We start from the raw sequence: 16269 nt of genomic DNA, 5'->3' as shown, positions 1-16269 counted from the left end.
CTGGGCATCATTTGTATAGTGGACCCAACCTAGCGGACATGGAGTTGACTTGAAAATAATTAGGCCCTAGGTGTTCCTACCAGTGGTGAGACAAAGAGGTTGGGGTCCAAGGAATGGAGAGAACTGGAAGGGTTGAAATAGGAATGGTAAGGCTATTGAAGGATTTAAACACAAGGGCAAGAATTTTAAATTTGAGGCATAGCATTTTTTTTCTTCAAGATATTATCTTCAAGATATGAGTAAACAACACATAGTGTCCCTCATCCTGGTACCTTCAGTTACAAACACTAGAAAAGCTGGAATTGTTCTCTCTAGAGCAGAGAAGGTTAAGGTGAAATTTAATAGAGATGTTCAAAATTATTAAGGTTTTAATAAAATATAGGGAGAAACTGTTTCCAATGGCAGGAGGGTTAGTAACCAGTTGTCACAGATTTAAGGTAATTGGCAAAAGTAGAGGGGAGGTGAGGAGTTCTTTTTTATACATGAGTTGTTAGGGTCTAGAAAATACTGTTAGGGTGGTGGAATATTTAAATACTTAAAAAAGGAGAAAGAAAAAAAGAGAGTGGAACTAATTAGATAGATCTAGGATCCAGCAGAGGCATGACGGGCTGAATGGCCTCCTTCTGTGCGGTAAGATTGTACAGGATTACATATGATTACACTGGATAGCTGTAACAGAAACAGGCCATTTGGCCCAACCAGCCCATTCTAATGTTTATGTTCCACTTGAGCCTCCTCCTCGATAGTGTAGTGGCATTGTCACTGGACTGGTAGTCCAGAGACCCAGGGTAATGCTTGAGGACCTGGGTTCAATTCCCTCCACAGCAGATGAATTTGAATTCAATAAAAATCTAGAATTAAAAGACCATAAAATCATTGTTGATTGTGGTTCACTAATATCCTTTACATCCTGTGACTCCAGATCCCCAGTAATGTGGTTGACTCTTAAACCGCTATAGTCAATAAAGAATGAAGCTCTATGGACCACCTGGCATTGACCTAGGCACTGGAAACGACAACTGCAAACCCAGCCCTGTCGACCCTGCAAAGTCCTCCTTACTAACATCGGGGATTTGTGCAGTAAAGCTGTCTCACAGACTAGTCAAACAACAGCCTGACACAACCATACTAATGGAATCATACCTTACAGATCATCATGAGGTGTCAACCTGGTGAAGAGAGATAGCAGGACTACTTGTGTGCTAAACAGTATAAGCAGCAAGTGATAGACAGGGTTAAGTAATTCCACAGCCAACAGATCAGATCTAAGCTCTGCAGTCCTGCCACATCCAGTGGTGAATGGTGATGGATAATTAAACAACTCACCGAAGGAGGATGCTCCACAAATATTCCTATCCTTAATGATGGAGGAGCCCAGCATTTGCAACAATCTTCAGCCAGAAGTGCCGAGGATGATCCGTCTTGGCCTCCTCCAGAGGTCCCCAGCATCACAAATACCAGTCTTCAGTCAATTTGATTCACTCCACATGATATCAAGAAATGGCTAAAGGCAATGGGCTCTGGCAATAGTATTGAAGACTCGTGCTCCAGCCAGGCTATCCCAGTACAGCTACAACACTGGCATCTACCCGGTAATGTGAAAAATTGCCCAGGTATGTCCTGTACACAAAAAGTAGGACAAATCCAACCCAGCCAATTACCTCTCCATTATCAGTAAAGTGATGGAAGGGGTCACGAACAGGGTTATCAAGCAGCACTTGCTTAGCAATAACCAGCTCACAGATGCCCAGTTTGGGTTCCACCAGTGTCACTCAGCTCCCGACCTCATTACAGCCTTGGTTCAAACATGGACAAAAGAGCTGAACTCCTGAGGTGAGGTGAGAGTGATTGGCCTTGACATCAAAGCAGCATTTGACTGAGTGTAGCATCAAGGAGCCCTAGTAAAACTGGAGTCAATGGGAATCAGGGGGGAAACTCTCTGCTGGTTGGAGCCATACCTTGCACAAAGGAAGATGGTTGTTGGAGGTCAACCATGTCAGTTCTTCAGGGTAGTGTCCTAGGCCCAGCCATCTTCAGCTGCTTCATCAATGACCTTCCTTCCATCATGAGGTCAGAAGCGGGCATGTTCATTGATGAATGCACAATGTTCAGCACCATTTGCAACTCCTCAGATACTGAAGCAGTCCATGTCCAAATGCAGCAAGACCTGGACAATATGCAGGCATGGGCTGACAAGTGGTAAGTAACATTCGCGCCACACAAGTGCCAGGCAATGACCATCTCCACCAAAAGAGAATCTAACCATCTAACCTTAACATTCAATGGCATTACCATCACTGAATCCCCCACTATCAACATTCTGGGGGTTACCATTGATCAGAAGCTGAACTGGACTAGCCATATAAATGCTGTGGCTACAAGAGCAGGTCAGAGGCTAGGAATCCTGCGGCGAGTAACTCACCTCATGACTCCCCAAAGACTGTCCACCATCTACAAGGTGATAGTCAGGAGTGTGATGGACACTCTCCACTTGCCTTGGTGAGTGCAGTTTCAACAATACTAAAGAAACTTCACACCATCCAGGCAAAACAGCCTGCTTGATTGGCCGCTTCCCCAAACATTCACTCCCTCCACCACCGATGAACAGTGGCAGCAGTATGTACCATCTGCAAGGTCACTGCAGGAACACGCCAAGCTTCCTTAGGCAGCACCTTCCAAACCCATGACCAATACTGCCTGGAACGACAAGGGCAGCAGATACATGGGAACATCACCACCTGGAAGTTCCCCTCCAAGCCACTCACCATCCTGATTTGGAAATATATTGCCATTCCTTCGCTGGGTCAAAATCCTGGAACTCCCTCTCAAACAGCACTGTGGGTGTACCTGCACCACAGGGACTGCAGCGGTTCAAGAAGGCAGCTCACCACTACCTTCTCAAGGGCAATTAGGGATATGCAATAAGTGCTGGCTTAGCCAGTGACACCCACATCCCATAAACAAATTTTAAAAAAATCTATCATCAAAACTTTCCCTCATCTGCTTATCCAGCCTCCTCTTAAATGCATCTATACTATTTGCTTCAGCCACTCCCTGTGGTAACAATTTCTACATCCTCACCACTCTTTGGATACAGAAGCTTCTTCTGAATTTCCTATTGGATTTCTTCATGATTATCTTATATTGATGGCCTCTAGTTATGCTGTTCCCCACAAGTGGAAAGATTCTCCCTGCATCCGCTTTATCAAAACCTTCCATAATTTTAAAGACCTCCATTATGTCTTTTCTTTCCTCATCCTTTTTTTAAGAGAAGAGACCCAGCATGTTCATCCTTTCCTGATATGTATGCCCTTGCATTTCTGGTATCATCCTTGTAAATGTTCTCTGCACCCTCTCTAATGCCACTCTTTGCTTTTTATGCCTCTCTCTGCTTTTTATAATATGGCATCCAGAATTGCACACAGTCCTCTGAGGCTTATCCTAATTTTCCTGCTTTTCAATTCTATTTTTTGAGAAATAAAGCCTAATACTTGGTTTGTTTTTTTTATGGCCTCACTAACCCACAACTTTTAGTTAGCGGTATATTTGTGCACCAAGATCCCTTTGTTCCTTTAACCCACCTAGACTTTCACCTTCCATGAAATGTGACCTCTGTATTTTTACTACCAAAATGTACTATCTCACATTTATCTGTGTTGGACTTTGTTTGCCAATTATTTGTCCATTCTGTAAGTTTATTAATGTCCTCATGTAATTTGTTGCAGTCCTCCTCAGTATTGACTATCAACTTGCCCAACCCCAATTTGGTGTCATGCTTAAATTTAGAAATTGTGTTTTTGATTCCAAAGTCCAAACCATTAATGGAAATTGTGAACAGTAATGGCTCCAGTGCAAGGCCTCGAGGAACACCACTTCCCACCTTCTGCCACTCTGAATAACTACTGTCTGCTTTCTGTCTTGAGGTCAGCTAGAAATCTAGAACAAAAAAAATACCTGGAAAAACTCAGCAGGTCTGACAGTATCTGTGGGGAGGGATACAGTTAATGTTTCAAGTCTGAATGACTCTTCATCAGAACTAAGGAAAAATAGAAAAGAGGTGAAATATAAGCTGGTTAATACAGCCTTCCAGACTGAATATTGACTTCAACAACTTTAGATCATGAACTCTCTCCTCCATCCCCACCCCCTTTCCGATCCCCCTTTTTTCCAATAATTTATATAGATTTTTCTTTTCCCAGCTATTTCCATTATTTTTAAATGTATTTCCATCTATTGTTTTATCTCTACCTTTTAGCCTATTTTGATCCCCCCACCCCCACTAGGGCTATCTGTACCTTGCTTGTCCTGCTTTCTACCCTTAATGTCCTCATTAGCACATTTCTTAGATAATATCACCACCGTCAACACCCCCCCCTTAAACCAGTTTATATTTCACCTCTTTTCTATTTTTCCTTAGTTCTGATGAAGAGTCGTTCGGACTTGAAACATTAACTGTATCCCTCTCTGCAGATGCTGTCAGACCTGTTGAGATTTTCCAGGTATTTTTGTTTTTGTTCTAGATTTCCAGCATCCACAGTATTTTGCTTTCAACCAGAAATCTATTCTGTTGTCACTTCTCCCCTCGGCTCTGCATTATCTCCCCTTATTCAGATAAGGGCAATTTATGAAAATCCAGCTAAATTACATCTACTGCATTACAATTGTCTGCTCTCTCCATCGCCTCCTCAAAAAATTCAATAAGGTTTCTTAAGTGAGGTTTCCCCCTTTTGAAATCCATGCTGACTATGCATTATTATATTTTTCTTTTCTCAATGATTTTCTATTCTCTTCTTATTTCCATTACTTTTTCTTACCCCCCCCCCCCCACCCCACCCAGTGTTAAGTTGATTGGAGATGCTTTATTTCCCCTTAGATGCATTGCGTTAGCCATCTGCCAGTCCTCTGACACTACATCTTTTTCTAACAGATGATTAAATATGTACAGCAATGCCTCTGTGATCCCTTCCCTAGGTTATTTTAAAATTCGTGGATCCAATCCATTCGGGCGACGAGTTTTATCCTCTGCGATTCAACCTACTTTTGTTTGAGAGGAGGTTGAGACTGAACATACCATGCTTTGCAGAAAACTAATGGCAAACAGTTGAAAGCAATTGAAGATTTGGAACAAAAAAGATATTAACAAGTTACAAAAACTTTTTCAACAAACTTCTGCAGGATGAAATTTCACGGTTTTAAAAAAAAACTTTATCTCTAGGGGCAATAATTGTTGTCTATTTAATTTTCACCCATCAGCCAGGATGCTATTTTCTGCTTCAGATGCAGCGAGTTTTTTTTGTTTGTTGGTTAAGTGGAGATAATCTTATCTGTTATTTGTTATTTCAGGAATATGCCCTGAGGCACGTTCTTTTTTTTTGCTCAAGAATCGGGGCGGGGCCTGGAGCCTGGGTCACGCATGCGCAGATGCTCCAGCCGAGCGGGGCTTTTTTTTTTCCTCCCTCTGTCGGTGGGGAGGAGGGTTAGTTTGCGAGTCGGTGACCGGGCTGGAGGAGGAGGAGGGGTGAAACCTGCTCTCCGCCTGTCAACTACCGCCAGGGTCAGAGGTCGCGATTCTTTTAAGAGTTAAAAAAAGCGAGTGATGCCACGGGAGGTTGGAGAGCGACGCGGCGGGAGCCGAGAAGAGCCGAGCAGCGCGGGGGACGCCTGAGAGTCCGGGAGGCGGCGGCGGGTGGAGAGGGAGAGAGAGAGAGAGAGAGGGGGAGGGAGGAGAGTCCGGGGCGGAACGTTCCCGGGGGGGAGCAGGAGGAGGAGGAGGGGAAGAGGAGGAGGACAGTTCCGCGCGGGCCCAGGCCCCCCCCCCCCCCCCACCTCACCTCACCCGCGAGACAGCCATGAAGAAGAGCCGGGAGGACGATCTGAACGCGGCGTCGCCCAGGGGCACCACCGAGAGCCTGGCGGCCGATCCCGACCCCGACCCCTCCTGCCCCCGGGGAGACCTCAGCTCGATCGGCTCCGACTCCGAGATCAACGGCTTCGCCAACGGGGACCAGAAGATCGACAAGTACGGGTTCGTCGGCGGCGCTCAGTACACGGGCGACCTGTGAGTATGGAAGGGATCTCTCTGTCTCTCTGTGTCTCCCTCCAGCACTCCGGGCCACGATCCAGCTTCTACTCCCGAGCACAAGAAATCACAGCCGCCGCACTGAGGGCAAACTGCAGCCTCGAAGCTTTGCATTAACTAACTTGCCTCAATTCACTCCCTCTTCCCCTGTGGTCCCAGTGTCACTGATGCAAATTCCAAGTTTTTTCTGCTGCTCCCCCCCCACCCCCTCCCCCAATCTGTTTAACTATATATATTTTTTCTCTCTCTCTCTCTTGCCCCCCCCCATCTGTTTAACTATATATATTTTTTCTCTCTCTCTTGCCCCCCCATCTGTTTAACTATATATATTTTTTCTCTCTCTCTTGCCCCCCCCATCTGTTTAACTATATATATTTTTTCTCTCTCTCTTGCCCCCCCCATCTGTTTAACTATATATATTTTTTCTCTCTCTCTCTCTTGCCTCCCCCAATCTGTTTAACTATATATTTTTTCTCTCTCTCTTGCCCCCCCCAATCTGTTTAACTATATATATTTTTTCTCTCTCTCTTGGCCCCCCCATCTGTTTAACTATATATATTTTTTCTCTCTCTCTTGCCCCCCCAATCTGTTTAACTATATATATTTTTTCTCTCTCTCTTGCCCCCCCATCTGTTTAACTATATATATTTTTTCTCTCTCTCTTGCCCCCCCAATCTGTTTAACTATATATATTTTTTCTCTCTCTCTCTCTTGCCCCCCCAATCTGTTTAACTATATATATTTTTTCTCTCTCTCTTGCCCCCCCAATCTGTTTAACTATATATATTTTTTCTCTCTCTCTTGCCCCCCCAATCTGTTTAACTATATATATTTTTTCTCTCTCTCTTGCCCCCCCATCTGTTTAACTATATATATTTTTTCTCTCTCTCTTGCCCCCCCCATCTGTTTAACTATATATATTTTTTCTCTCTCTCTTGCCCCCCCAATCTGTTTAACTATATATTTTTTCTCTCTCTCTTGCCCCCCCATCTGTTTAACTATATATATTTTTTCTCTCTCTCTCTCTTGCCCCCCCAATCTGTTTAACTATATATATTTTTTCTCTCTCTCTCTCTTACCCCCCCCAATCTGTTTAACTATATATATTTTTTCTCTCTCTCTCTCTTGCCCCCCCCCACCCCAATCTGTTGAACTATATACTTTTTTCTCTCTTTCTCTCTCTTGCCCCCTCCCCTCAGGCTAACTTACTTCCTGAGGGAAATTGTTTTTTTTGTGTTAAAGCGACACGTCCCCCCCCCATTGCAGAGTAGATGCCGACAGGGCCCAAAGTTTGACAACTGACTGCAATGGCAGCGTAACTAGTAAGTCCCCGGGGATAAACATCATGAAACCATCGGCCATCAAAATGAAATCATTACTGGTCAGGGGGAAAAAAAAATATATATATCAATGGCTATAAAGAAAAGTCCAAATCTGAGTCATTTGGAAAATCCCAAGGAGAAGATACCATGGGCAAAAATAATAAGAAATCTTAAAGCTTTTGAACGGGGTGGGGGGTGTGAAAATACAGCAGTGTTTCTCAAAGTAAATGCTGGCGGTGACGTGGGAATAATTGGAGCGTCACTGCAAGAAGTCTGAAAAATGCATGCCGCCTTGCCTGTGGTGGTAGAAAAGCCACTAGGCACATAATGATAGATGTCTGCCTGCAAGTCTGTGCAATGAATGTGCTTTTTGGGGGAAATTTACAATAATTGACAATTTTAGTTTTGTAAAAGGAACTTTTGGAAAGTTTGGCATTAGGTTTGTGAACTTGCTTTTGTGGAGAAACCTAGGCCAAGACAACAAGGTTGAAGATTAGGAAATGGGAATTGGCATATAGGTGATATTATCTAGTTTATTATGGTAAAACTATCTCAGCTTTCAATACAAAAACTGAGTAAAATTGATGAAAAAAGAAATCAGCCCTTGATGCCTCTTTTGGAAAACTCTGAAATCTGCCGAATGATTGAAATCTTAACACCTTGTTGATATTCTTGTAGAATTATTGTAACATGTTTTGAGGCATACACTACTGTCCAGAATTATAGTTTATTTGATTGGAGTTTTCTGCTTTATGGTGCAAACATTGAAAAAGCAAATTAGCTAACATATCATCAGTGTAAATATCTTTGAGCCAGCCAACTGAACCAATGATAATTGTTGCTTTAATGACGCTGGAAAATAAGCAGATGAGCTGGAATAATCGGAGATTTATTCTGAACCAATTTGACAGTTATAGAAGGGAACCAAATGAGAAAGTAAGACAGACTTGCATTTATATGTCATTTTTCAAGACCACTGGATGTTTCAAAGTGCTTTCCAGCCAGTGAAACACTTTGAAGTGCAGTCACTGTTGTGATGTAGGAAGCATGGTAGCTCATTTTGCACACAGCAATCCCCCACATTTAATAAAACAATGTTTCTGGCTTGGCTCCTAATTTTTCATTCTCTCTTAAATCCTTCCCCCGCCACACACACACACACACACACCCCCAACCAAATAAGGTCGATTTTTGTTAGGCAACAATTTCACCACTGCTGCTTGCTTTCCAGTCTTTTCCTACCTGAGCATTTTTCATTTGTGCTAAGTTAATGTGTTCATTGGCTACTTTCCCTTTTAAAAGGGGAAGGGAGATTGCAGTGTAATCCCACACATTACGTATGCAGTTTCTAGCAGCGGGTTCCTGAATGTTAATCAGATGCAAGAGCTTTCCCTAATGTAGGGATATTGTGGCTTATTATAACACACATAATGTCACCTTGGTTGGGAGATCTTAATATTGTACTCATCTGGAATTGAACCAGTATCTTTAACAACAGAGCTGTCAGTTGAGCTAATGAACTTTGTTCCATATTAGTTTGTTCCAGATTTGAATGAATTTGCTTCCCACCCTTGCCTTTTCATACATTCTTGATTTGGAGAGTAGTCCAAGGCTGTGTTGTTAGTCCTCCAATTAAGGTTGCAAATGAAAGGTGCTTGAAAATGATTCTTTCTGACCTTGGCGTCTGTTTGTGCTTTGTTTGGGACAAACCACAGGAGCCACACCTGAGGTTTGAAACTCGTGGGGTCAGAGATAAATACAGATTTATATCCATGCCGTGCTGCTCCACCAGACCACCTAGAATATGTGTTTAGATTGTTTTCACAGTGAATTTAAAAGTAGCGGGAAGGAAGGAGGACAGATTGTCTGTCCTAGTTCCATTATTGAGAATAGGAGCTCTCAAAAGATTTATAGAAATGCTACTTAAGGCAATCAGAAACTTAACTGGACCAGTTACATAGATACCATGGCTGCAGAGCACATCCGAGACAACCACATTATTGTGGTTGAAATGTAAATATAAAATGTTGTATGGTTTTGTGCATCTTTCATTCTATAATAGACTTCATTACAGATGTATTTTTGACAATGCTGTGTGGTAGAATATTGAGTGCACGTTTTGAAATTTGAAGATAATTTTAAAGAAATAACAGTCAGCCTATAGTGTAGGAAATTAATGCTAAAAATGTCATGTTCAAAATAAAATCTTATTCCATTAACGTTTACCCTATCTTTGTAAATGGACTTTTTTTTCTTTGTCAATTTAGAAACAAATTATTAATGGGATGTGGATGTTGCTGGTAAAACCAGCATCTTTTGCCTATCCTTAATTGCCCTTGAGAAAATGGTGGTGGTGAGCCGCTGCCTTGAATCACTGAAATCTGTGATGAAGGTACTTACAGTGCTGTTAGGTAAGGAGTTCCAAGATTTTGACCCAGTGATGACGAAGGGATTGCAATATATTCCCAAGTCAGATGCTGTGAGAAACTTGCCTTTGTCTTTCTAGTTAGGTTTGGGAGGAGCCTGTCAAAGAAGCCTAGACGAGTTGCTTTTGGGAGTCAGGAGGTGAGTTGCTTACTGCTAAATACCGAGCCTCCGACCTGGCCGGATTATTGACTTCCAACAACTGCAAACATCCTTCTTTTTGAACTAGGTATGACTTCAATCAAGAATTGATTTCCATTGACTTCAATTTACTGGGCTCCTTGGCAGTTATTCTCACCTCATCTCTGGAATTCAGTACTTTTGTCCATATTTGGACCGACACTGTATTGAAGTCTGGAGCCCAGTGGTATGAATGGTACCCAAACTGAGCATTGGTGAACAGATGTTTTGTGAGTAAGTGCTGCTTGATAGCATTTTTGATGGGACCTTCCATCACTGCTGATTGAAAGTAGGCTGCTGGGATGGCACTTTAGCTGGATTGGACTTGGCCTGCTTTTTGTGGACAGGACATACGCACACAACTGTAATTGTAACTAGTTCTCACGCAGTCACGCTTGTTCATATTTCCTCAGCCCTCTTGATGCCTCACCTTAGTATTCTTTGCCACGGTTTGATAAATTTGTGAATCTAGGGGAAGAAGACTTGGGTAATATACCTTTGAATGATGACATAATGCTTCACATTGCCTTCATTGTCAAAACCAGCTGAATGGAATGATTATAGTCAGTTAATGAAGATTTTGCATGTAATAAGAAAAATATTTTTCATTTGTGGAGTGACTTAACAAGTTTCTGCAGATGTCCCAAAGCCCTTCTTATACTTTGAAGTGTTATTGATTTTGCTGAATGTAGCAGCCCATATAGCGTAGTCTCTCAAGCAGCAATCACATGAAAGACCAGCTAATATCTGTTTTAGGAGGTGCAAGTTAAGGATAATGCTGGTTTGTTCAGTTGGAGATTTCCCTTCTTGAATAATATCCTAGGAGCTACAATGTCCACACGAACAGGCAACTGTACACTTCACCCGAAGGACAGCATCTCTGACAATGTGGCGCTGTCTTGTATTTCAGAGATGTTATGTTAGTTTATGTGCACAAGTCCTGGAGGGGAACTTGAACCGATAACCTTTTGAATCAGTGACTTGATTAACTATTGACCAAGTGATCTCAGTGCAATTCATACAGCATAAGCATATTAATTTAACCTTATTTAGTGTCTTTTTCTCATAAAGTGATCAGATGAGAAGCATTGTGCCAGTGTTTTTTTTTTGATTTGTTGTGAGTTCTTTGCTTCCTTAGTTACTGAATTTAGTAGATGTTTATTAAGTAAACATACATGTTAATTATTTGTCGCCATAGCCACATCTGTAGCTAGTCAGTAATTTCTATTGGACAATCCTGTTCTATGTGAATGTAACACTTTAACTCACCAATTACCAACCTGTAACTTTGGTCAAAATATATTTTTAAAAAGAAGTTTGTATTCTTTGGATAAGTGAGCATTTAATGTAGTTGCCCATTATTTAATGTGGAAATAATGGATCTGAGCCACAGATATGCTTCACATGTTTATTTAGCTGGCCTGGATCGCCATTCTGCACTTTATGTTACTAGTCAAGTAATTGCATTGCATTTTTCAGTTGATTGACAAAAGTCTGAACTAGATATACTGAATAGGTCAGTACGACTATTAAAATTAAGCTGCATTAGAAGAGGTGATGGCCTAAAAGGTGGCTTTTCCCACCAAAATTATGATGTTTTAGTTCATATGTATAGTCCCTTAGGATTTTCTTCTGAGCATTGTTAATTTAAAAAAAACGGGAACTTTAAGTAAATTATAAATCTCCATATCCATTCACACTTGGTTTAGCAAGTTAGCTGGTCAACAGCAAATAGAATGCACTTAAGTTGATAATTATGTCGCAGAGGATGATGTTAAAACATCTGAAAACTTTTTTCCAAGTATGAGCAATTGTGTACTTTGTCTACCTACTAGTTAAAAGCCTGCTCTCAACCACCCTTTCCTCTTCAACTGCCATCCTGGCCCCAAACTCCAGTACCTCTGAAGATTCTGGAACATGTCAATTCTGTGTCCTTGGTCAGTTCAAATTCCTTTGGTCTTGTTACCATTCCACCCACAACACTCCAGATCACTGTGGTCAAAGACCTATGTGATTAACCCCATTCTCCATTGCCCTTCGCCCATGGTACTAACCGCTCAGAGTTCCATTGCTACTTGTCTTTGCTGTTGCTGAAACCCATGTCCATATCTTTTGTCATTTCCAGACTCAAAATTTCCCACTACTTTCTTGCCAGCTTCTCAAAGCACCATCCTCCAGAAATACCAATTCATTCAGACTGCTGCCACCTGCATTCTATTCTGTTTTGCACAAAGCCCTCTTTACTTACCACTCATATAATTGCAAATCTCCATTGGTGTCCCGTGCACATTAAGTTCAAAGCTGTGGGGTACAAATCTCTTCCCTAGCTATACCCACACCCCCAGCCTTTGTATACCTGTTTGACCCTTCGCTTTTCCAACTCTGGCCTGTGGATGTTTCTTCTGTCCTACCATCACTGGCAAAGTCTTCGGTCACCTTGATTTCACACTCTAAAACTTTCATAACAAACTCTTTCACTTTGGTGCACCCCTTACCTGTTCAGTAGTATATTTGGCTACAACCCCTTACTTTCATGGCTGCTGTTGCTCAGATCTGAACCTCCATTCTGAATGATATGAAATTTATGTTGTGCCACATAAAAGTAAATTATTATTAAATGTAAATTATTATTAATGCTGCATGATATCATCTGTTTCCATCACAAAATAAGCTATTCAGTAGTCCAGAAATTTGGGACAAGATATTTCAGCCAGAACGTCCAGTACACAAATCACCCTGTTTATAGATTGATGTATTATACATTACATCTTAAATCTAGATCTATTTTTGCCCATTGTCATGGTACATGAGCTTTTGCAATAGATACTGAATACCACACCACTGAAGTAGCTTTAATCTTCAAAGTGGGGTGTAAATTGTCAGCGAGGTGTCATTTATGACCATTGCATTGCATATAACGGTCACAGTACTTTGATTTAAGTTTTTAATTGAAAGACTTCTTGGGAATTAAATTTAAAACCAAGCTATAAATATGTGAGCACTCAAGTGTTCTTAGATTAGGATCTGCTGGTTATTACAGTTCCGTAGTGCTAATGTAATAAATTAAAAACTGAGTGTTTTGAGAATTGTTTTTTATTCCAGTAGAAGCATTGTTCATACTTCAGCAAATTATAGATTAATAACAGAACTGAGTTTGAAGCTTTTATGTTGATACTTCCTTTTTTATATTATTTTTGTGAAAAAGAAACTTTGCATAATCGATGCTTGGCAGCTTGTGGTAGTGGTAAAGGTGTATGCTTGGAGCTTGTAGTGAATAGTTTGTGCAGAGAACTTTCACTCGTGATCCTATTTACCTTATAGCCTGTTGATAGTGAATGCAGGTTTTGCGAACAGCCCAGTTTTCACCACAGTGCACTTTGAAAAAGGAAGTGCTGACCTAGTGACAGCTCAGATTCTTTTTTCAGTGGCTATTATTTACATTTTGGTCTGATTGTCATAAATTCAAAGCAGAACTTAATTTTACTGAAATTCCTAGAACTGAGGCTACTTTTGAATATGTGAATCCCCCATCTTGAATTATAGAGTTTCTTCTCTTGCAGTTTAATGGAATGTAGGTTTCAAAATTATAGGAATGTTGAGACCAATGGAAAGAGGGAAGAAAAATGAGCAAGGCTGTTTTTTTTTTAAAAAAAACAAGCTTTTAGGTTTCTGCTGATGTATTGTATCAGAGTTATTCCAGCTCATGCTCTTTAATCTCATCATGTTACCTCGCAGAACTACCTATGTAAGACGTGTGAATTTCTCACCTTTACAGTTAGTTGCTGCAGTCAACAAAATTAGGAAGCAGTTAAATTTCCTTGATACAGGTAAATTTGACTAAAATTAATAAACATTTCAGCGACAGGTTTATTGTCCCAAAGTCACAATGAAGTACTGTTTTCCCCTTTCCCTCCCCACCCCATTTACTTGGTAAAACTTGCTAACCAAGGTTGATGGAAATGATTTTATGAAGTAACATTGCCAGTGTTATTCCTAGGATGACTTTCGTTGCATTTACATTTAGAAACAAAGTTAAATTCTCTCTGAATTTTTGCATTGGCTAGGAAATTGTCAGTGTTAAAGGCTGGTTTAGTTTCTGTAAAGTTTGAGTTCAGGTTACCATTTGTTTCTATGGCTCCTGTTAATTTGGCTGTTCACCGTACACACGTTTTCAAGACTCTGGCGCATTTATCAAAATATATTCACCCAATGTTGACCATCTTGTCTACAAACATTGAAACTGGCTCAGTTTGTCTTTTTTCAGTCTTGCATGCCATGGCACAGCCTGAAAAAGTAATGGGTGGGGTAGAAGGGAATACTTTAAAAACATAATTAAAACATAATCTCATAGAATGTATTGTATGCTGACTCTGCTGCTTTGAGTCATAAACCAAATCTGAAATTGTCGGTGCTTTGCAGATTCTTGTAGCAGTACATTTGCTTTGAGAATTGGTTCATTCAGTTGTTAGGTGTGTATTATCAGCCTCTACCCAAATTTGTATTTAAGCCATTCCTTCCTCCCACTGGAAGTCCTGATTCTATCCCTATTGATGTGTGATTCTTGTCTGTCATTGAGACCAATTTAAATACAAGACTTAACTTGGGTGTTGCCTTTGAGGTTTAGTCAGTTTGTTTTTTTTGAATCCTTTCATGCTGTTACAGTCGGCTGTAAGGTTTCACATATGCCTATACTCTAGGTGTGAAGTCCTATGTTTGTTCTATTGTGAGGCAAGGGGTGCAATCTCTAGTTTGGGTTCTTTAAAAGTGTTAAGATGTGGGCCTGTAAATGAGGAGTGACAAGCAGGGGCATTAAAAAATTGCATGCACACGAAGTGTAAGATTGGTCTATCTGTTTAGAGGAACTTGTTTGAGGCAGTGATATTGAGGAAGCTCACATATTTTGGATATGTGATGTGAACAGGAAGGGGCTGTTTGTGAAAAAGAGGTAATGCAAGGTAAGCACCTGGAAAATGTGAACAAGGAAGACCCGAGATGGCATGGATGGATAATGTCAGAATGTGGACTGGCCTGTCTATGGGACAGGTGGGTGAGGGCCCCAGAGAACAGAAATCAATGGAAAAAGATTGTTCATTGTGCAACCAACCCTTGGAATGAGTTTAGATAAAAGACAAGAGAAGGCATCAGTTTGCAAAGGAGATGGCTATATCTATTATTACAATAATGCATGTGAAGAAGCCAAAGGATTTAACAATAGGGTTGGAAATAATCTTAATGGTGGGTTTGAGAGAATGTAAAAGTAAGTACCCCTGACTTCTATGATAAGTAAATTTGAAAATATTTGAAAACATTTTCCCCATATCATGTTAGCTTTATGTTGGCTCATTTGACATGACCCAAGGCAGTTACATTTGTTGTTTAGGGAGGTGAAAGACACATACTTTAAGGACTAATTTTCAGGGTTATGGGTAAAGGCTGAAGTATGGAGCTAAATTGGACAACTCTTTCAAAGAGTCAGCACAGGTATGATGGGCTGAATGAAAGTTCTAGGTGCATTGGAGGAGTTGGTCTTACTCACAGCAAGTTTGATCCTCAACACTCAATTTACGCACCCAAAGTTTAGTATCATTACATATCCTGTGTCTGAATGTACCATTGGATAAAATGGCTGAAGTTGTGGGGTAAGGTTAATTAACTTTGTGAATGCTATTCATGATCCATTGGGGCCTTGTAGACCATTTGTAGTTCTTTGTGATGTCTCTGGGATTTTAATGTTTTTTGTTTGATTGGGAAATATCTATTCCTCACATCACCAAGTACACAAAATGACTTGAAAGCAAATTCTGTTCCATAAACCATTTTTCTTTGTTTTCCTGAGGTAAATATCGCCACGTTTTGAAATGTTAACTTCTGAGACTTGTTTTTTTCCCTACAAACGATTTGGAAATTAGTATACTTTTTGAATAAAAAAAAACAATGTAATGATCTTTTAATATGTTACAATTGACAAGTGACTATGTCAAGCATGTTTCAACCACTGATTCTGATCCTTTGACAGTGCGCAAATATCTCTTCTTCACTTGCTCTGCAAGTCAAACTACCAGTAGGAAACTAATTGAGGGGTAAAGATACTTGCCAACTTGGTTGGGGAAGTTGTTCACTCTTGTTAAGTTAGAAATCAAACATCTGCATGCTTTCTAAATTGAGATCATACATACTTGTTCATTTTTTTTCCCCCTTTCCTCCTACCCCTCCCCAGACCACTGACATTTGTCTCCACAGGCCATACATTATTTCCTGAATCCA

The 16269-nt window shown here is 40.8% G+C and overlaps 1 protein-coding gene across 1 annotated transcript in view; it reads left to right on the top strand.

The window, feature by feature from the left end:
- The first annotated feature begins 5463 nt into the window (after positions 1-5463).
- Positions 5464-16269, top strand: part of LOC144687751 (TBC1 domain family member 10A-like) — a 65510-nt gene continuing 54704 nt past the window's right edge. Inside the window, exon 1 of the mRNA XM_078554230.1 lies at positions 5464-6058. Coding sequence (XP_078410356.1) covers positions 5850-6058 — 209 coding nt within the window. The 5' untranslated portion in view covers positions 5464-5849. The remainder of the gene's footprint in view (positions 6059-16269) is intronic.

This window comes from Cetorhinus maximus, chromosome 12, assembly GCF_964194155.1.
Source record: "Cetorhinus maximus chromosome 12, sCetMax3.hap1.1, whole genome shotgun sequence".
In the NCBI taxonomy this organism is placed as follows: domain Eukaryota; kingdom Metazoa; phylum Chordata; class Chondrichthyes; order Lamniformes; family Cetorhinidae; genus Cetorhinus; species Cetorhinus maximus.
The sequence above is the reverse complement of the archived record's forward strand: the minus strand, read 5'-3'. Positions and strand labels throughout refer to the sequence as shown.